At 44.9% G+C, this 23,149-nt stretch overlaps 1 protein-coding gene across 1 annotated transcript in view; it reads left to right on the forward strand.

Moving 5' to 3' along the window:
- Positions 1 to 18,368: 18,368 nt before the first annotated feature.
- Positions 18,369 to 23,149, forward strand: part of LOC146035573 (TSC22 domain family protein 3-like) — a 77,888-nt gene continuing 73,107 nt past the window's right edge. Inside the window, exon 1 of the mRNA XM_083159105.1 lies at positions 18,369 to 18,967. Within this exon, the coding sequence (XP_083015231.1) occupies positions 18,654 to 18,967 (314 nt within the window). The 5' untranslated portion in view covers positions 18,369 to 18,653. The remainder of the gene's footprint in view (positions 18,968 to 23,149) is intronic.

Genomic DNA, 23,149 nt, shown 5'->3' on the forward strand with positions numbered 1-23,149 from the left:
CCACTGAGCACGAGATGGCATATTGGTGTCACCCCTCAGCAGGTGACACCTGGGTGTGGCATGCACCCCCATTGTGATGCCACTGCATTAAGCCCCTAGTTGTGAAAGTTTCCATATGATATACCCAGCAGGAGCCACACCTGATGTGTTTCAAGGACCTGTCACACCCAGGGCCGGTGCAAGGCACCGAGCGCCCCAGGCAAGTCGGGGCGCCCCGGTGCCGGGGGGGGGGGGCGGCATCCCTGCCAGGGGTGTCCCTGCAGTGCAGGAGCGGTCAGGGGTGTCCGTGCGGCAGTGGTACCTGCGGTCAGGGGTGTCCGTGCAGCAGTGGTACCTGCGGCGCCGTCATGTGTATAAAGCTGGCTGCGGCCAGCGGGGTCCCTGCAGTGAATAGAAAATAACTAGAGCTATGCGCGCTGCGGCGCAGGAAGCGCTAGTTATTTTCTATTCACTGCAGGGACCCCGCCGGCCGCAGCCAGCTTTATACACATGATGGCGCCGCAGGTACCACTGCCGCATGGACACCCCTGACCGCAGGTACCACTGCCGCACGGACACCCCTGACCGCAGGTACCACTGCCGCACGGAAACCCCTGACCGCAGGTACCACTGCCGCACGGACACCCCTGGCCGCTCCAGCAAGTTTTTTCCACAGCTTGCTGGGGGTGAGGGGCGAACTGCCGCCCTCCTGGTGCCGGCGCCCTAGGCAAATGCCTAGAGCTGCCTAGTGGTGGCGCCGGCCCTGGTCACACCCTCCTATGAATGCGGGTATATGATCAATGATCATGTAACACAACGCTGCTAAATTGTGGCCCACCTGTGTAAACTGTATCGCGACAGGCTGGTTGCTGCTTCAGCAATTAATGACAGCCCTAATGGCAGAGAGATGCAGTGCCACTTACATACATTTGCAGTAACAGGTGATAAGGTGTATAATATACTTAGCAGTACAACTTAATCTATACTTAATGTACAACCACTTGCCACTTAAATATGGCCTATCATTTTCACAGTTTATTTGTTCACAATGCATTTGTAGTAAATTTAATGCAGCTGCTGAACATTTTGTTGCTATGCTGCTTAAATTCCTTGAAAAGGGTTATAATCTTGGTTTATTGCTGAAGTCCCTGAAACAAGTGATACAGCTTCACTGGAGACATCATTGCACTGACAGATTGAGATATTCCTCCCAGCAGCTTTATAATAGCAGATAGCAGAAGTTAGGCGCAGATTTATTAAGCTTGGAGAAGAGATAAACTGGAGATAAAGCGGAGAAAAGGTAAAAGGAGATAAAGCACCAGCCAATCAACTCCCAACTGTCTTTTTCAAACACAGCTGATTGGCTGTGCTTTATCTCCTTTTACCTTTTCTCCGCTTTATCTCCAGTTTTTAGTGAGGTCAGAGCTAGGCAATGTGATTGGCTGGAAATAATCATATTGCCTGATGGCCGTGCCCATGGCTGGAGGCCTTCAGGAACTCTTGCAAGCAGGAGGCATGGCTGCGGTCGGTAAACTTAGCGGAGGCGAGCATGGCCGAGGACTCTGTGGGACAGGCACCGGTACTTATGTAGCACCAGGGCACCCAATTAACATACGTACGCTTGCGCAAGAAAATTGCATTGCATGTCCCGTTTTAGCGCCGTGCGATGCGATGCAATCTCAGTAGTTAATATGGATGGAATATGGATGAACGTTTGTTAGTTACCGTAGCTATGCTTTCAGAATAAGCTTAAGCTACGGAAATAGCGTAGTCAGTCAGAACTTGCGTAAGTGTTCCCGGTCCCTGTCAGTTTCATTCTGAGGTGAATAACTGATAGTGATGGCTGCTTCAGTGAGTACTCAGTACGCGACAGAGGTGACAGTCATGGGAGGTGAACAACTCACCATGTTCACCTTGCCAAATACAGAGGAGGAGCGACACCAGTTGCTGCCGGTCACACAAAACTGTGTGAACGGCCATCCAATGCGGCTATCCCTGAAGGAAAGCAAGTGGCGCTGCCACATTAAGGCCTGCCGCAAGAAGGTCAGTCTCAGAGCAGCACACTGGTTCCCGGGGTGCCGGTTACCCTTCCTCACCCTGGGCCTGTTTATCTACTCCTGGGCCGAGGAACTCAACAGTGTGGTGCATTGTGACCGGGAACTGCACATGTCCATCAAAACCACTGTGCAGAACAACAGCTTGATGAGGGAGGCATGTGCTATGGACTTACTTTCCCACTTTCCCTTTTCCATAGGCAAATTGACGGTCCTGGCCTGGTGGTCGAAGTGGATGAAAGCCTCTTTGTGAAGATAAAGAATCATGTGGGGAGGATGCTGCCTCAGCAATGGATTTTCGGAGGGATCTGCAGGGAGACAGGTGCATACTTTCTCACTGCCAGTACGTTGATGGCCGCCATCAACGTACATGTTGCTTCTGGATCAATAATCTACTCAGATTGCTGCAGAGCATATAATACAGAGCAGCTACGGCATGCAGGTTATGAGTACGCATGTGTGAACCACCACTATAACTTTGTTGACCCAGCGTGATGAGCCCCGCGAGGGGACACAGAAAACATGTAAAGTAATCCGCGTCCACTCGCGGGGCTCACTACGCTCGCCACGCTTCAGACTTGGTGGCTCGCTGCGCTGGCCACACTATATAAAATCGACTCCATGACGATTCGCCACGCTTCAGGCTTGGTGGCTCGCTGCGCTCGCCTCACTATATAAAATCGACTCCATGCCGATGTGGATAGTGGGGGTATGAAAAGGTCAGGAGGACGCGTTCCGCTGCCGATCGCCACACTTCAGGGTGGTGTGGATAGTGTGTGTGGGGGGGCGCCTAAAAATCACATTGTATGTCATTGCAGTGTAGTAAAGTTATTGGCATCGCACCCTATAAAATGGCATGCAATTGCATGCGATTTTGCATCAGGTGCAATGGCATGCAATGCGATAAGCCCTGGGCGAGAAAGCAGTGAATAAATTACTTAGGAAAATCACATCGCACGCATCGTATGGCACTAAAACGGGACATGCGATGCAATGCGATTTCCTTAATAGCCTACTAAGCAAATTGCTTAGTGGGTGCCCTGGTACTACATGAGTACCCAGGCACCTGGCTGTGGAAGAGACAGCACTGTAGCATTTGGATGAGCACCGATGAAAAGATGCGTACCACGCCAGACTGATGCCTGTTCACCATTTGTCCATGCACTGTAGCGCATAGCAAGCCTAGAGAGGCATTTGAATGGCAAGAAATTACCTCTAATTCTCCGTATCATGACACACAGCCAGAAAATTATCAGAATTGGTCACATTAGACATGAAAGATTCAGTTTTTCTGGATGCAGCTGTATGAATAAGGGCCAGATGCACTAAGCTTCAAAAGTGATAAAATGGAGAGTGATAACCAACCAATCAGCTCCTGCCTGACATTTTTCAAACACAGTCTGTCACATGGCAGGTAGGAGCTGATTGGCCGGCTGTTTATCACTCTCCATTTTATCACTTTAGAATCTTAGTGCATCTGGCCCTTAATCTGGCCAGATTTTGGCATGACATGGGAATGATTCTGTATACTCCATACCAAAGTTACTACTTATTGATAAGGAAGGACACATCACACATACTGATATCAGAAATATTCATCAAACATATAGAAATAAACTTAATGACAACATATTTTTTTTGACATTTTATGAGTTTCTTAATAAATAGAAGTTGTTATTTTTGTATAAATGATACATAAATATATAAAGATATTCACCCATTACATATTATATAACAAATATGTTGCTTCAAATTACCTAAAATAGTATGTAAAATATTTTTTTATTATATTTTTATTTATGTTTTGTAAGATAAGAATAAAAGAAATGTTGGTAATGTCGGCAGATGAGTGGCCAGACCAGCGATGATGCGGGAGCGCGAATCAGCGTTCATCGCTCATCGCTGCCACGTACACACTGGGCAGCTGTCAAGCTAAAAGCAGCTCAGACATGTAAACTGAGTTGCTTTCAGCTGTTATGGCCCAGTGTGTATGGGCCATAACAGTTTTATTAGGTTGTTTCTATAATCTGGATAAAAGCATGAGCATACAACATCATTGCGCCTGGGTGGGCTAAATATCTTACGTAAAATATGCTCCAGCTGACATAACAATGTCACTAATGAAAGAGTAGATATTGTACATGCATTTCCTTTGCAGTCATTCTAATGACTGTTATATTAATGCTGACTAAGCTGTCAGATCATAGCTTTGCTGATATACACAGTGATTCTCCACAGCAGTTATGCAATATAAAATGTGTTTTCATTCTCCTTGAGATGTGATTCACTACAAAAGTGTCTGGAGACGTTCTGTTCTCAGAGTGATTTAGGGAACTTTAAGTTTAACTTTAGACATATAAATAAATAATACCAAACTGTTTTTTGTTGACAGTGACCAAGTCCATTACATAAAGGACACACAACTTGTAATGGCTCAAATAACACTTGCTACTCAATAATTCCAAAAGCTGAAATAATCAGAAAACCGTGGTTTTTCTGAATATTTTGGGTTTTCCCCCCCACCCCTTATTTTCACACTTTCCTCATCCCCCAGTGTCTAAAGGCGGCCATCAAAATCCTCTTCAGCGGCATCCCCAGTCCCAAGGATGCATTGCACGGGCAATACATCCTGGCATCTGTGGTCCTTGCGCAGTGCACCTCTGGGACCAGAAATGCCACTGATAGGATTCCGAAGGCCGCCGTGGATACCAGGGGACACTGTGGATGTTGGGGGACCATCAGGGCACCGCCGTCAACCAGATATGAAAAATAAATATTCCAAACTCTGCAAAAATCCCTTATCCAAAATGCTCGTGGTCCAGAGCCTTTCGGATAAGGGATATTCAACCTGTAGTAATATGAATAATAAGTGTTGGTCGACTGTTGCTTTGTGGTCGGATCATTCTCTGTCCTATATATACTATTATTATTATTATTATTATACAAAAACTGGGATATAGCTTTTCAATTTGCTATGCTAGAACATGTTTTTGTACTTATTTTTATATGATAGGTTTAAATTTTTTTTAAATAAATATCTAAATATTTTATTATCTGAATATAGAAAATATTACCATCTGTTTATAAATAAATTATTGAGTCCAAGTTCAGAACAAATAATAGATTGTTTACAGGTTACATACATACTTTCGCACAGTCTTTGGGTGGCCATAACTGTCCTACTACCCATAACATCTTGTTGTTGTTTGAGGGAGAACACTCATACCCTAGGGATACCTAGTTTAGCTTCAGGTCCAAAAAAGAGGAGGCTATAACATAAATTACATTTGTGAACCTTCATTAATACAGCTTGTGTGCCTGACCAGATCTGTAGAATATATTAGTGTGGTACAAGAGCAAGATCTGTGAATATTAGTATAGTATAGGACTAATGTCTATTAGCTTTAATAAGGTACATGTCCAAAGGAGTAAAGTAGACAAAATCAGTCACAGTGCTCAACAGTTTATAAAACATACAAGTGTATAAAGTTATTGAGATATAAAGTGAAAGAGTATTGTTCTGAGTTATAGCTGGCTGGCAAACCACTATAAGGGATTACCTACAGTAGGTGAAGGGATTAATATAAAAAAAGTCTTGCGTCCAAAAGCCTGATTGTGGACACAATATTCATCTGTCAACAGAAGCCAAATAATGTGGTGTCACAGGATGTTGGCATCCCTTCCTCCTGCTTTGCACCTTCCAACCTGATACAAAGGTGTAATTTCAGAGGGCACCCTTCCTCTCTTCCATTGGTCTTGGGACAAACCAGCTCTGAGATGGCTCATTAGGCAATGGAGTGCTGTTCTAGGCAAGCCAAACACAGGTGCCCATGCCTCCCTGCCACCCATGCAATGCAGTGACAATGCCACCCACCTCTAGTTATGACATTGAGGGCAAAGGTATTGAGAGATCTGATATTACCATGATGCCAAAAGCCGGGTCACAATTCTGGCTATAGAACACCTAATAATCATCTCGATAATCCACAGAGATCTTACATTATGCCAGGTAAACCGACTTGCATTAAATTTTACAGCTTGCATACACATTTGTATATTCTGAGGATATCTATTGGAGGTTATAGCAACTTGAAAATGTATAATAATTAGGTTATGCCCCACATGTTATTAGATCTATACAGAGCCTATACCAACATGCGGTTACTATGATACCAACAGGAAATATCATATTATCTCCCTTCTTGCTAATGTGGGGGACTAGGTAGGGGATGCGGTCATTCGTCAGACTGCATTTAGGTCTACAGTCATTAGGTCGACCCCACTAGGTCGACTGGCAGGAAGGTCGACCTGACTTAAGGTCGACATGGGCCAAGGTCGACATGACTTAAGGTCGAATTTGCATAAAGGTCGACATGAGGAAGGTCGACTGGTCATAAGGTCGACATGGGTTTTTCACTGTTTTTTGAGCCGACATGTGCCGATAGGCGGTATTTCATGCCCTACCATCCACTAGGGCGTGGTGGGAGAATAAAATAGTGTGCCGAGCGCAGCGAGGCACCGTGCCCGAAGCATTGCGAGCGAAGCGAGCGATGCGAGGGTCCGATTCTCATTGCCAACTGTGTCCATGTCGACTGTGTCGACATTCGGATAAAAAAACAGTGAAAAACCCATGTCGACCTTATGACCAGTCGACCTTCCTCATGTCGACCTTTATGCAAATTCGACCTTAAGTCATGTCGACCTTGGCCCATGTCGACCTTAAGTCAGGTCGACCTTCCTGCCAGTCGACCTAGTGGGGTCGACCTAATGACTGTAGACCTAAATGCAGTCTGACGAATGATCCCATTCCCTAGGTAGGGATGTCCTCTCTCCATATTCATTTTTGTGATTGCATTAGAACCTCGGGCAGCAACAAGTACAAATAATGACTCTGTCACTGGCCTACACTTTAATTCTAAACATACAGTATAGCTGTATATAGGGAAGAGGGGTGGCTCCAGAGACAGGCTGAAGAGCAGTACAATATTCAAATAGTGGAGCTGCACCCAGTGTTAGTGAGTCCCAGCTGGTGATGTTTGGCAGTGTTTGGGGTGGCAGTTGGTGTGGACTGTGCTGCAACCCAACATCTGGAGCTTCCACTGATGGGGACAACACTTTAGTGCTCCTCAGATTGCCCTCATGCCTCCAGGCTGTCTGATCTTCAAACAATCTAATGGGGTCTACACAAGAGGCAAGAGCAATGAAGATTGCTCAGATCGCCCAGCAAGATCGCTGCACAGAGATGTGTCAGTGATGTGTGCTGAGCGGTTGAAGATTGGAGTATTGCTTGAAGAATGAAGGATTGGATCATTGGAGGATTGAATGGTTGCTTGAAGAATGGAGGATTGGATGATTGTAGGATTGGATGGTTGTTTAAAGAATAATGGCAAATGAAGAATGATGAAGAAGAGTTGTCCTTTGCTGTTTGAGACCGTGGCTGCTGCCAGAGGTAACCGTGGAAGTAACCGTCGGGAGTGTAGCAAGGTTAGACCCCTTAGAGAGCCTGACCTTGCATGGTCCACATTGGCAATAAGCAGAGTCCGATGGTACGTGAAGCAGTGAACCGCCAGCACGATCTCTTCAGGGAGAAGCTTGGATCGTAGTGAGGACTACAGAGCCAGATATGAGCGAGTTAGCTCAGGAGCGTAGCGAGTGCTACCGAGCCAGATGGAAGCAATGATGCTGCAGGGAGGACATCATTGTACTGACTGCCGGACTAGCCTGAGCAGTCAGTACTTACCAGGTGAGCTGTGCCAGAATTGGTCAGGCAATCAGGGAGTGAGGCGGAGCCGTGCAGGAGTGACTGGGGAAACCAAGAAGATGGCGCCCGCCAGAGAGGGCGACAGATACTAGCCGGCCCTGATGATACGCAGCTGCGCAAGCACCGGCCTTTACACAGACGCTGACCAGGCACAAACACATGGCGGCATGCTACCCATATCCTGCATGACACTGGAGCACAACACGCCGGTGTCACCACGTGGTGACAGCGTGACCAAATGTACCCCTGTGAAGCCGGAGACATGAGCATAGGTGAGCGCCATGGTTTTAGTGTACCCAGATGGTCCAGGGCTGAGCACTACACAGGGTTTTTGGGCAAACGCCATAGTGGATGTGACAGTACCCCCCCTTTACAAGTGGCCCCAGGACAGTCTCTAAGCTTACTTGGGAATTTCCTGTGAAGATTCTTCACCACATTGGGAGCATGTACCTCAGAGGCATAAGTCCAGGATCTTTTTTCCGGTCCATAGCTTTTCCAGTAGACGGAATACTGTAAGTTTTTGTACCGGATGCAAGATTCCAGGATGTAATCACTTCGTACTTAATGCCCCTATGGATAGAAACTTCAGGAGATTCAGGTATGGCATGAGAGGATTTGTTTAGTATACATGATTTTAATAATAACATATGAAAAGAATTAGGAATCCGTAGATAACTTGATGATTTTACTTTGCAGGTAACTGAGTTGAGAATTTGAGTTATCAGGAATAACCGAATGAAACAAGATGCAAACTTCACTTAAGGAACACGTAGACGAGAACTTCTAGTGGACAGCCATACTTTGTTACCTACTTCCAAAGTAGAAGCAGCTCCAATCAGCAACCCTTTTATACCTTTGTGAGGCTTTTATCAGTGAGTTCCTGTTTCTCCTCCAATGCTGTCTAAACTGCTGAAGAGAAAAAGTTACTGCCGGTACAGATGTGACAGGTACTTGCTGGAATTCAGGAACCCTAGGATGGGAGCCACAATTAACAAAGAAAGGATTTGAAGGAAAAGACAAATAGTATTGGTCGTTATACCAGAACTCGACATATGGCAATTCTCCCACCCAATCATCCTGGAAGGAAGAGACCTGTAAACAAAGAAAAGTCTCCACATCTTGCTTGACCTTCTCCGTTAGACCATTGGACTGAGAGTAATATGCTGTACTGAATTTACAATGTACTTTGAGAAACTTACATAGAGCTTGCAAAAATTTTGTTACAAATAGTAGACCTTGATCGGATATAATCTCCTCAAATAACCCATGGATCCTAAAAAAATTTTTACTGAGTAATTCAGCCGATTTGGGAGCTGAATTTAAACCTCGCAGAGGTGTAAAGTCCATCGATAGATGAGACCAGGGGTTTTTAGGAATAGATAATGATTTTGATGGATCTACTGGAGCATGACTGGAAACCTTGGGTGGAACGCAAAGAGGACAGGAAGCCACATAGTCTTGAATATCCTTCCTCAGATCTGGCCACCAATACAGACGTGACAGGAATTCATAGGTTTTCTGCACCCCTGGATGGCCAGCAAACTTAGAGTCATGGACCCAACGAAGAATCCGGTGTCTTGATTTGGCCTTGACAAACATTTTACCTGGTGGAACTGAAACTCGCACCTTGGTTGCCGCAAGAACCATTAAATCAACAATTGGACCTTCACCACAAAACTTTGTTTCCACTTCAGTCTCCCACGATCTAGACAAGGCATTCATTTTTCGATTTTTTACTTCAGGAAATCCAGAAAATCTGAAATTAAATTTTGAAAAGAACATTGCCCATCTATTTTGATGGGGATTAAGACATTGAGCACTTTTTAAACACAACAATTTTTTATGATCAATAATAATTTTAACCACATGAACTGCCCCTTCCAACAGATACTGCCATTCCTCTAACCCCATTTTAATCGCTAACAATTCCTGATCCCCTACAGTATAATTCTGTTCGAGTGGGGAGAATTTTTTAGAAAAGAATCCACATGGGTGCAGCTGTCTATCAGCTCTCACCTGGGACAGAACTGCACCAACACCAATGGCAGAAGTATCAACCTCAAGAGTAAAGGGTAAAGAGGCATCAGGTTGAGTCAACATCGGTGCTGAGATGAGTTTTTCCTTGAGCAACAAAAAGGCATTAGAGGCTTCAGTATCCCATTTGAGATTTCTTGCACCTTTGTGAATAAGAGCAGTTATGGGGGCAATGATAGTAGAAAAGTCTTTAATTAACAGTTTGTAACTTTTTACAAAGTCAAGGAAACAGTGAATACCTGGAAGGGTATGAGGACAAGGCCATGAGTGAATAGCCTCTACTTTAGCTGGAACTGAGTTGATAGAATTGTCCCGTAAATGATGAGAAGGCGGTTCTTTAATGGCCTGTTTCGACAAGGCCTCAGATAAGCCTTGATTCTGATTACACAATTCTTCTGGTCTTTGAAAAGAAATTTGTCGCATAGGTATTAAGGAGTTGAGACATGTATTCGTGCAATGAGTGCTCCATGCTTGAATTTGAGAGGTTGCCCAATTGATACTGGGATTATGGATCCTTAACCAGGGAAGGCCCAGGACCAATGGGTACGAGGATTTGGGAATCACAAAGAATTGTATTTTTTCTGTATGTAGCCCAATTTGCAGGGTTAAAGGTTGAGTTTTGTGAGTGACAGTCTCTCCCAGAAACCGACTTCCATCCACTGCTGTAAGATAAACAGGGCGATGAAGTGATGTAGTGGGCAGGTGCCAACGTTTGACGATATCAGCAGTGATGAAGCTCTCGGCTGCTCCTGAATCAAGGAGAGCTGATAGATGTCTGAGTTGATGTTTAACCTGCAAGGCAACTTGAAATATACAATGTTTGGGGTTTAGAGAGGTACAAACAACCCCTAACCTGCCCTCTCTAGCACAGGTTAGGTTCTGGCGTTTCCCGGCTTCTTAGGGCAGGAATCGACGGAATGCTGGGGATCAGCACAATATAAACAAAGGTGTTCAACTTGGCGACGTTTATGCTCAGCTGAAGTCAGTTTAGAATGGTTAACCTGCATAGGTTCTTCCGTAGATAAAGAGGGTGGCTTGTTAGCAAGAAAAAGGGATTTTGTGTCAGATTGGCTTTTCTCGTGGTTCCTTTCTCGAAGCCTTAGATCAATTTTTGTGCATAAAGAGATGAGATCCTCTAGTTTAAAAGGAAAATCCCTAGCAGCAAGTTCATCTTTGATTTTGTCTGAGAGTCCGTTCATGAATGCTGCTAGAAAGGCCTCCTCATTCCACGCTAATTCAGTTGCTAAGATTTTAAATTGAATTAAATATTGACCCACTGTCCTGGATCCTTGACGTAGTCTTAGAATTTCTGTGGCGGCAGAATTGACACGCCCAGGTTCATCAAAGATGATCTTGAAAGTTGAAATAAACCGAGCATAGTCTGCTAGCAGAGGATCTGATTTTTCCCATAAGGGAGATGCCCAATTGAGGGCTGAGCCAGTAAGAAGGGATATCCCATAGGCCACTTTGGACCTCTCTGTGGGAAAATATGAGGATTGTAATTCAAAATGAATTTCACATTGGTTGATGAAACCCCTACAATTTGTAGGGTTTCCATCAAATTTAGCTGGGAATTTGAATATGAGCCATAACTCCTGTCGAGGTAGAAATAGGTCTAGATGGTAGCGCAGATGTAACTGCAGGCCCTTGACCTTTTTGCAACGTAATCTGAATAGTGTCCAGTCTTTGAGTCAGACCCTGGAGGGCATGGTAGAATTGTTCCTGAGCAGCCTCCTGGCGATCCAGGCGAGCTGCAAGCTGTTTTGCAGGAACACTGCCTTTTTCCGGACCTGATGCTGGATCCATACAAACTGTCACGTCTGGAGTAGCACCAGCTGTAGAATATCGTAAGCTGGGTGCCTTGACGTATGGAGGTTGCATCCATGACAGAATAGAGTAAACAATGAGAGTCAAATATAATGGGTTTAATAAAGATATTGCAATCAGTGATAATGATGATATAAATGGTATATGGCAGAGATGCAAATATAAAGTCAATTGTCCAGTAAGTTATTGTAATAGATGATGAAGCTTGGTCCTTGAAGAATATTGCAATATAATTGAAGAGTGGAATCTGAATATAAACTCAAGTTAAATACTTAAAGGTTGTAGAAGGAATTGAAGATTGGATGGGTTGAAGACCGAATGAAGATTGTATTGTAGATGGGATGTTTGGATGAATGATTGAAGATTGGGTGATTGATTGAAGATTGGAAGATTGGGTGATTGGTTGAAGATTGGGAGATTGGATGATTGGTTGAAGATTGGATGATTGGTTGAAGATTGAGAGATTGGATGATTGGTTGAAGATTGAGAGATTGGATGATTGGTTGAAGATTGAGAGATCGGATGATTGGTTGAAGATTGGAGGATTGCTTGAAGAATGAAGGATTGGATCATTGGAGGATTGAATGGTTGCTTGAAGAATGGAGGATTGGTTGATTGTAGGATTGGATGGTTGTTTGAAGAATAATGGCAAATGAAGAATGATGAAGAAGAGTTGTCCTTTGCTGTTTGAGACCGTGTCTGCTGCCAGAGGTAACCGTGGAAGTAACCGTCAGGAGTGTAGCAAGGTGAGACCCCTTAGAGAGCCTGACCTTGCATGGTCCACATTGGCGGTAAGCAGAGTCCGATGGTACGTGAAGCAGTGAACGGCCAGCAGGATCTCTTCAGGGAGAAGCTCGGATCGCAGTGAGGACTACAGAGCCAGATAGGAGCGAGTAAGCTCAGGAGCGTAGCAAGTGCTACCGAGCCAGATGGAAGCAATGATGCTGCAGGGAGGACATCATTGTACTGACTGCCGGACTAGCCTGAGCAGTCAGTACTTACCAGGTGAGTTGTGTCGGGATTGGTCAGGCAATCAGGGAGGGAGGCAAAGCCGTGCAGGAGTGACTGGGGAAACCAAGAAGATGGCGCCCGCCAGAGAGGGCGACAGATACTAGCTGGCCCTGATGATACGCAGCTGCGCAAGCACCGGCCTTTACACAGACGCTGACCAGGCACAAACACACATGGTGGCATGCTACCTATATCCTGCATGACACTGGAGCACAACACGCCGGTGTCACCACGCGGTGACAGCGCGACCAAATGTACCCCTGTGAAGCCGGAGACATGAGCAGAGGTGAGCGCCATGGTTTTAGTGTACCCAGAGGGTCCAGGGCTGAGCACTACACAAGGGTTTTGGGCAAACGCCATGGTGGATGTGACACCCGGCAATTAACTAGATTTATCCAGCATGCTGGATTTTAATCTACGTGCATTGCTATTGCTATGGCCACTACACAAGGAGCAATGTAGGGGAATCTAGTGAGATCACACTAGTAAGATCACATACAAAATGCTCTGAAATCGCCCTGTGTCTAGGCCTCTACTTGTTAGGCTTAAAAAATAACTGAGTTTTTGGATCAGATCTTTGCCCCTGACTCCTCCAAGCAGAATTAGAAGAACTTTACTGAACTTTATGGCGTGGCGAGTCCACCAATAATAACCGCCTCTGGAGGTAACTATAACATTACCGACTTTTGCAACATTTATTTGCCAGTACTGTGCTTATATATTTTTTACCAGCTTCACATCTACATCTACTAACAAAAATATACACTTACAGAACTCATATGTTTGTTACATTACTAATGGAACTGTTTGTTTTGTGTCCACATTCAACTACTAACTGAAACTTCATCCATAACGACTTAAACCTCATTATTACTTCCATCTACAGTGGCATCATTTATGGCTCATTCCATTATCCAAACATCCCCTGGACTCTCCCCCTTATACCCCTTTCACACCAGAAATGCAGAGACAAACACGGGAATTAAATTCCAGGGACAAGCAGGGACATTCACGGGTTGGGACCCATTCACACATGCTTTTGAAGCAGGGACAACCTGGGTTGGCACCTTTCACACTGAACCCGGGATGACCCTGCATTTCTATGAGAATAGTATTGAAAATGCCCTTTCGGTACTTATGTAATATCTGGGCTCCCGTTTTTCTTATGAGACCGCGTCCCCTCGCGGGGCTCGCTGCGCTCGCCACGCTTCGGGCACGGTGGCTCGCTGCGCTCGCCACACTATATAAAATCAACTCCATGCGTAGTTGGATAGTAGGGGTATGAAAAAATGGGGTGCATTTAACATGGGAGCCCAGATAATACATAAGTACCGGCCTTTTTTAGGCTCACATTAGATTATTGATTATTAATAATTAAGACACAAAACATTTGTAGTGTTTCAGCCTTTGTTTACTTGTATAAAACAAATTAAAAGGCATATGAAAGCATCTTCCCCTCTAATGATTAATAGCTCTCTCACCTCCTCATTTGTCCAAGACATGGCACACATTGCAGGCTTTCAGGGGTTAAAATGAACTCCTGGGGTCTGTGGTGCCACAGAACATGCACAGTGTCTCCCTGCACGCTGTATGCTGCCTCTGGGCGTGTCTGTGAGCGTCCACCACAACAGGAAGTTGTTCTGCTAGCAAATCAGCACTAACAGAGGCAACACAGGAAGCAGTGACATGTCCCTGCACCTTTCACACCAGCCAGTAACCCTGGAAGGACCCGGGAGCAACCCTGCTACCTAGCAGGGTTTAATTGCCGGCACATTAACCTGGGAATTTGTCCCTGGAACCTTTCACACCAGAGCTAGTCCCAGGTTGTTCCCGGACCCAACCCAGGAATTTAGGCTGGTGTGAAAGGGGTATTAGAGGTTTACTTCATTCAGATTGAGACCTGTCCTTTATCGAAGATTGCTTTTATAGTGTAATAATTGTATTTTATACAATATATGTATATATACTGTACAGTATATGTATGTACATTTGTGTCTTCAGTGTTATTTTTTATGTTATCAGCGCACCCTTGTCCCTATTCTTCCTTGTTTTGATAGTCATGTGTTTTTGAGTACCCACATTTGACTGCTCAAATAATAGGCTAAAGATTATTTTTATGAATTACATGGTTTAACAGCCCTGATCCACCGCGTCCAGGTTACCTCAATAGGACAAGTCCCTAACACTACTCACTACTCAATACTATCACTTTAATTTCACACCAATGTGATGCCATGGGGTGTTTCTGCTGGGCTGGCCTGGGGGTCCCGTGCCCTAGACCTGTCTCAGAGTAGTGAAACAATATTGGTATACACCACAGTGCGCAATAGGCTGCTAGGATGGTGCTATCTCAAGGGTATTTCTTCTTTACCCAAAAAAAGACAATGACATGCAAAAGGAGTTGAAATAGACCCTCAACCAGCGCTTATATATTATACATGCAAAAGACAATTCTCTTCTCAGGGTTTTTCTCTCATGCAATTCCTTTTCCTTGATCCTCACAAGGTCGTCTCCATATCACCAAGCCCCAAAGATGATATATGTGAAGATACAAACATAAGATATCATCGCATAAAACTGTATTTTTAATTTCCACAATAAATAAAAACAAGGAGGTACAATGTTAAAAAGATTTTCCAAACATCCGGGTAGGCATACAAAGTACACTGGGCTGTAGGCATAGGCCTGGAAAGGTTATTACCAGATGGATTGGAACTGTTAAATGAAAACAGTTCAAACAGGCATATGCAAGGTCACATACGGATCCCGGGTCACGCAAGTGCTTCCACAGTCTGAAGGTAATCTCCTCTCCTAGGCGTCTGCTGGGCCCGTGTCCACCAACGCATTTCGGATCCCTCTCTGGATCCTTTATCAAGGTGTATGCCTCTGTAGGTATGAGGACCTATATTTATGTAAACAAATGTCCAATCACAAATGTCCGTTTTCCCGCACATCTGCGGGTGTATATGAAGCTCACTTCCGGGTGTAGTTAGACCGGAAGGACGTCCACTTCACTTCCAGTTCCGGCTGTGTCTAAGGATCTTATGTACACAGGACAGGAAGCTGGACGGGCGCCGCGTGCATCTCGTGCAGGCGTGTCCCCTTTTGCAGATACAGATGGCGGGTGGAGGGGGATGGTGGCTGGTGTCACCATCGCCATCCCCTGCAAAGAAGAGACCCGCTCCATCTGTATGTGTGTTTTGCATTGCTAATTGTACTAGACCATTGTCATATCACTACATACCTCCATACCTGTTTTTTTATTTATTTGCATGCACTGTTACACTGAGTAATTAGAAGATTAAAACAGAAATAGGCAGGAGATTATGGTGTGGCTGCGAAACATTTATATTGTAGAGAGTGCCAATAGATTATGGTAGACACGCCTGATAGGCTGTGTTAGACACACCCAATGGGCGGTATTAGACACGCCCAAAAAGTGGTTCTAGTCACACCACTTTGACAGTGCACCCCCTAATAAAATGTGCTGCGCACACCTATGCGCATAATAGACCATGCACATGCGTATTCCCACTAACATCGAAGTGGGTCTGAACTCGCAGGAATGCGTGATGTATATGGTATGCATGTGCTGTATACATAAATTGCTCAATTTGCGAATTCACTCATTAGCTATCAGATGTGTATCAGGCCCTTAATGCAAATGACAGGTGTTGAACTTCTCAGACACCACCTCCACACATTTACATAATCTTCTGGAAAGTCCGTATTGGTGTGTTGTAGGTGGTGGGAGCAGTAAGCTGACATTTTGACTAGGGTGCCAAAAAAGCTTGCACTGGGCAATTGGAGCCATCTGGTTATGGTATATTAGATCGACAGGGTGAAATTTACTAAGATGTGAAATACACTTCACAGGTCATGTTGCTATGGGCAACCAATCACATCCTGTCTACTATCTTCAGAGGGTGGTAAATAAATAAGAAGTAGCTTCTGATTGGTTGCCCATAGCAACATGACCTGTGAAGTGTATTTCACATCTTAGTAAATTTCACCCACAATGTCTAGGTCTACAGTCATATGGTCGACCACTAATAGTCAACAGCCAAAAGGTTGACAGGGTCCAAAGGGCGACAGTCAAAAGTCGACAGGGCGAAAAGACCAACAGTGAAAAGGTCGACATGGGAAACGTTGACATGGAAAAGGTCGGCATGAGGTGTTTCATGTTTTTTGGGTGTCTATGTCGATATAGGTCAACATGGGCACTAAAGGTGCGTACACACGTACAGATTTTTCTGTCTGATCTATCTGGTGGGAACAAAAACCTAGAAATGTATGGGAGCATAAAACAGATAAATCTGTACGTGTGTACGCACCTTAAGTGTACCACGTCTCCTCGCATGGCTCACCATGCTTTGGGCTCGCTGCCTCGCTGCACTCGGCACTATTCTCCCTCCATGCCATAGTGGATGGTAGGGTATGAAATAACGTCTGTCGGCACAACATGTGTGCTCAAAAAAAATGTATGTCGACATTTTTCATGACCTATTGACACTGTCGACCTATTAACTATCGACCTTTGGACCCTGTCGACATTTTGACTGTTGACCGTTTGACCCTGTTTACCTTTTGACTGTCGACCTTTGGACCCTGTCGACCTTTTGACTGTCGATAAATAGTGGTCGACCTTATGACTGTCGACCTAGAGTCAATCTAGTCTGGATACCAGCCATCTCAACATATACTTGGGACTATGTAAAAACCGGACCCGGACAAGCGCTGGACCGGACATCAAAATCTGCAGTCCGGAGCTTGTAGTGTCCAGTCTGGGGGGTGTCCCATCTGGTGGTGTCTTTTCCAGGGGGATGCCTGTGACAGCTGTCACCAGGTAGAGGAGGAGGGGAGATTACAGCCTCCTGGTGTGGTCCGGACCGTTCCAGTTTTTGCTACATGCTCAGACCATAAAGAGAGGCTTTAGTCTCCCCTCTTCCTCTCCCTGGTGACAGCTGTCACGTGAAGCCCCCCGGACACGCCCAGGATGTCCCACCCCACGGACCAGACACTATAAGCTCCGGACTGCTGATTTTGATATCCGGTCCGGTGGTCCGGGGTCTTTTCTGGGTCTGGATTTCACCCATACCCCATATTCTTCTTTTGTATGTAAATATTTTTGGGATATTTATTGGGGTGCTGACAAGAATAAGGATGATGATTTGTAATAGGTTGTGTTTTAAATCAATATTATTTAAAATAAATCCCAAAAATTGTTGAAAATCATAGATTTCAGCAAATCACTCTCCATTAAATTCCCCTCAAAATGTTTATTTTTCTGTTTTTCTCAGATGGCTTGTATTTTAATATTTTAACTGGTAGTATCTTGTAATAGAGAATTAGCTTATTAGTCATTGATAATACATAATCAAAGTTTACAGTTTATAGGGTTTATATATGGCTAATCATGAAAAAGGTCAGTTCTTGGTTTTTCTGTCAGAAAGAAATGCTGCCTAGTCAGCAACATAAGAACTGCTAGCAATACATTCCGGGGAGGGGATCGCCTTTGAAACAAAAAACTTCAAGCCATTCTTTACACATGTATCTTCTGTTTTTTTTTCTCCCTCATATCTTAAACCACACATGTAAGTCTGTCCCCTTCTGCACTCACTTGTGTCCTCTTATGTAATGTCTTCTGACTGTAGCACTGCCTCTGGGGGAGTCAGAGGACTGCATTTCAGCCTCTCACAGCTGGGATGTGCCTATTAGAGAGAGAATCTCTTCCCGGTTTGTGCACAGAGAGGTGTGTATACACTTGTATATGCACATTAAACTGAGCAGATAAGCAAGTGCTGTAAGCAGTACAACTTCACAGCCACCAAACCTAGACAAGGAAGTTGGTCTTGGTTCTTTGTCAGAGCCTGAGATAAATTAGACAAGACAGAAAACAGTGGAAACTTTTCCATCACAGCCTTAGATCCAGTTTACTGTCATCTGTCATCTGTAGCATTGAGTGTGTCAGACAGCGTTCCAGAGACATGTCAGAGGAAGAAGGTTGCCGTTCACCCATCGGTCTGGATTGCTGCAGCTGCTGTTTGGACTTAGCTAACAAGAGTGAGATGGATGAAGGCAGTGGACAGAATAACAACCTTGGCAGTCCAACCGTAAGCAGTTTTCGCCAGTTACGGAAGAAGTTGGTCTTCGAGAACTTCAACACCGATAAACTGAACACCATCATGAGGCAGGACTCTCTAGAACCTGTAGTGAGGGACCCCTGCTATCTCCTGAATGAGGGTATCTGCAACAGCAACATTGACCAGACCTTGCTATCCATCCTCCTGTTCTTCCACAGGTAGGTAACATCAAGTCGTCAAGTGTGGTCCTATAGCATAGGAAATCAGTTCTGTTTTAAACAGCAGGAACTGAATTCAGGAAAAATATGTTTTTCTTGCTTTAAATTATAACTATTATTTTTTATAACTTTTATATTTAAATTTACCACTAAGTGTATGCAGTGCCATACATGGTATACCTAAGAAAACAGGTTATTAAAACTTGAATACAATATGATATGCAATGCTGATCAAAGCTTAACTATACCCCTTTTACACCAAAGCCTTGACCCGGGTTATTGCCGCTCCACTATGGGCTGGGGCTTGGTGTAAAAGGAGTTAAAACATGAACCCGAGTCCTGTTCCCTGGGTGTCCAACCCGGAAAATTGGGGCACCCATTTACACCAATAGGGTAGCCCCAACCTCCGGACCGCAGCATCCTGCGGTCAGTCTGGAGGTTTGGCAGGGGCCGCATACAGCCTCGGTACAGCAGCGGAGGCTGGGAGGAGGTGAATGAATGCCTGTGCGCGGCATCCATTCACCGCACGGAAAGAGGCTGGGGGCGCACGGAGGCTGGGGGCAGCCCAGCAGTTAATCTGGGTACTGGGCTTGCCCCAGCATGTCGGTCAGCGTTGCGGGGGTCCTGGCTGGCGGTTTCCCTGGCGCTTGGAGATTATGTAATCTCCAAGCACTGGCTCAGGGCCTGGACTTTGCCGGCGTCGCCCCCACCCAGCATAATGCCAGGGGATGCCGGTGCAAAAGGGAACATCTGCCGGGTCACATCTGGGTCCAAAAACGTGCCCGGTGTGCTAGCTTTCAAATGGTGATTAAACTGACACAGTATACACATATATGAAAATGTGGGACCAAAAGTGTATATTAGCATATAATAATGTGCATTTACCTCATAGCTATAAAAATAGGTTCACATAAAATGTGAAATATTTATAAAGCATCATGCTGACATATTATGTACTAGTCTGGAATAACAGGCTACTTGAAGGAGTGCTGTGTGCTGTGGGGAATTCTTCATTGTTGTTATGTTTTATATTTAATCAGGAGCATATAAACATTAGCTTGGGCTGAGTACACAAGTAACTTTTATCAAGTAACAATTTTCAAGGACAGTTACCTGGTGATAAGGTTTGTATATATACATTACGTCACATGTTTTGTAGTGGGTAGATATAACTTTTCTCTTCAACATCAAAATTCAATGTAGATATGAATAATTCCATCCTATTGCATTATATACACTTAATTTAAATGAGTATGAGCTTATCCAGCAAAGTCTGCTCAAAGCAAATGCTTCGAAAGCTAGTCTGCAACATTGTGATTGCCTCTGTGTTTGTGCATGTGTAAGAGAGAAAGATATGTAGTTTCACTCACTGCCAACAAATGCTAGTTCCTGAGGAGAGTTGAAGGGAGCAAGTAGACATCTATATTTATGTCTAGTGTCTGTGCGGCTCCGAACTGCTATCTGTTGGCAGCAATTGAAACTACATCTACTAGCTTTGGGAGGATTTGCTTCACGCGAGCTTACACTGCCATCTGTGTATATATATATATATATATACATATATATATATATAGGTACTTGTTTCCTAGCATGGCGCCCATCGCATACCGTACTTAGTGGTGTGTGATGCGTGCGATGCGATATTCCCGTTAAATTAAGAGGAGTGCTTGTACAATGAAATATCGCATAGTATTGCATGCCAGCAAATGGCATGCGATTTTTAATTGTACAAGCACCCTGAAGGGTACTTACAATGTTAAATGCACCCCCATTGTCAAAGCCACCCCCACTATCAATGGCAACCCGAAGCATTGCGAGCGCAGCGAGCCCGCGAGGGGCGGCGGTACGTGCCTCGGACCTTTTCATACCCCCACTATCCACGTCGGCGTGGAGTTGACTTTAGATAGTGTGGCGAGCGCAGAAAGCCACCGAGCCCGAAGCGTGGCGAGCGCAGCGTGCCCCGCACGGGGACACGGAAAACGAGCCCGAATCGTGGCGCCTCTCATTTAACACCAGCCCTCCCCTCTGCTGGCGAGAGCTGGTGGAGAGGCGCTCCATCTGATGGGGCCTTGCGAGACCCTTGTCTCTCGTTGCAGGGAGCGGAATCCCTGCCCATCTCCGCTTCAGGGATGGGCAGGGTTAAGGGTGGGGGGGGGGGGTTTCGGGGGCTACGGACACTGATAAGGGAGCGGCGGTGGGTTCTGACGGAACGGGTGCCGCGAGCGTCTCATATGCGCGCGCCCCCTTCTGTCTGATGGCGGGTCCTGTCAATTAGCGATAGAACCAACTGAGAGGTGTTCCATCTGTGTGTGTATGTGTATATATATATATATATATATATATACAGGGAGGGGGGAGTGCGGCACTCGGGACTTGTATCCAAAAAAACGACAAAATCACACAAGGTGTATTTGTGACGTTTCAGCCCATAAGGCTTTTATCAAACAGCTTACATTTGATAAAAGCCTTATGGGCTGAAACGTCACAAATACACCTTGTGTGATTTTGTCGTTTTTTTGGATACAAGTCCCGAGTGCCGCACTCCCCCCTCCCTGTATTCATTGGAGTCCTGTGCAAGCAGCCCTCCCTCGTGAAGGCACCGGGCGTTTACTCATTTCGGAACGAGTGCCAGCTATCCTCCACTTCGTATATATATATATATATATATATCAAAAAAAGAGAATGATGTGCGCAAACACCTTAAAGAAATGTCCACTGGTGGGAAGTTTCTTAACCCAAATGTAGGGATGCAGTTCTTTTTTTTTATAAAAGCACTCTGGGTTCTCTTCAACCCGGCAGCTCCACACAACCTGGTTTCCACAGGTGACAGATTTGTTCTAAAAGAGAAATAAACAGGAGCGCTCCATAGTGCAGGTGGCCTGGCGTCATCACTTCTGTTCGTCCAAGGAGTAGCTGAATTTGCCGCTGCTTAAACATTTTCCCTACGGGAACCATCAAGCTGTTAACGGTGCGGTTCTGTCTAACCGCCCGCTGTGGTACGTGATTCTGTACTTTGTGGTCCAGTGTTTGAAAAGAAATAAAAAGTGTACCATCTTTTACCTGCACTATGGAGCCAGTAAACACCTTTATCTGCATCAAAGACCTGGAGTGACATCTCTTCCTCTAATTGCTATATATATATATATATATATATATATATATATATATATATATATATATATATATACAATCCAGCAGACCGGCACCCTCCTTCACTGATAACTGCCGCGGTGCTAGGAAACACAATGTAATATAACGAATCCAACAACCTGCACCCACGGACTTGCTTCAGAAAAAACGACTCATACCAAACAGGCTCAAGTGGACAAGCTTTCGGGCTTTATTGCCCTTCGTCAGGTCTGCAGCATACAAATTACAAAGTGCAAATATCTCACCTTATATTACCCAGTGCCATCTTTCTTCCGTCCGTCCCGGCCACCTTTGGTCCGCTCCACACGCCGCAGTCACTTCCGGGTGCATCCCCACGTTGTTCCGCTCTCACCGGAACTCGATGGTGCACTCCTCATGCTCTGCGTCGCCGGCGTCACGTTACCATGGTAACCCGGCTACAGACGTAGGTTTCTGGAATACATAAACCAACACATTACACGTCCTCAGGGATCACATATATATATATATATATATATATATATATATATATATATATATAGTATCGAACTTGTTTGGCACTCGAGATAATTGCAGCAAATGCCGGGGTGCCTTCCAAATGGAGAGATATACAAACGCAGATTTTTCTTCCAGTACCCAGCCGGGTGTTCTGTCAGAAAGAAGAGGCGGCACTCGTCGGGCTTTAAATTCGGTGTTATATTTGTACAAGTAAAAAATTCATTACACCAGATTAAGACGACGTTTCAAGACCCGTATTGGTCTTTTCATCAGGTCTCAGTGCAAGTGGTACAGTGCAAAATCACAAACAAGAGTATCTTACCTCGGGAGAGACTTATAGCAGTGTTCAATTAACATGTGCATGAACACAGGTCTGCAGCTAATCCACAGGACTTCCGGGTAGACGGATACAGTGTTCCGCCTCCACATCATGTGACCCCGTGATATCACTATGGGGCTGCAGACTGTGAATAAAGAAACAAGTGATACAATCAGTGTACAAAGTAACAACAATAATCAAACGTGAAGCATAACAGTATTTAGATGTGTATGATT

Source organism: Crinia signifera, chromosome 9 (genome assembly GCF_055691185.1).
Source record: "Crinia signifera chromosome 9, ASM5569118v1, whole genome shotgun sequence".
Lineage (NCBI taxonomy): Eukaryota > Metazoa > Chordata > Amphibia > Anura > Myobatrachidae > Crinia > Crinia signifera.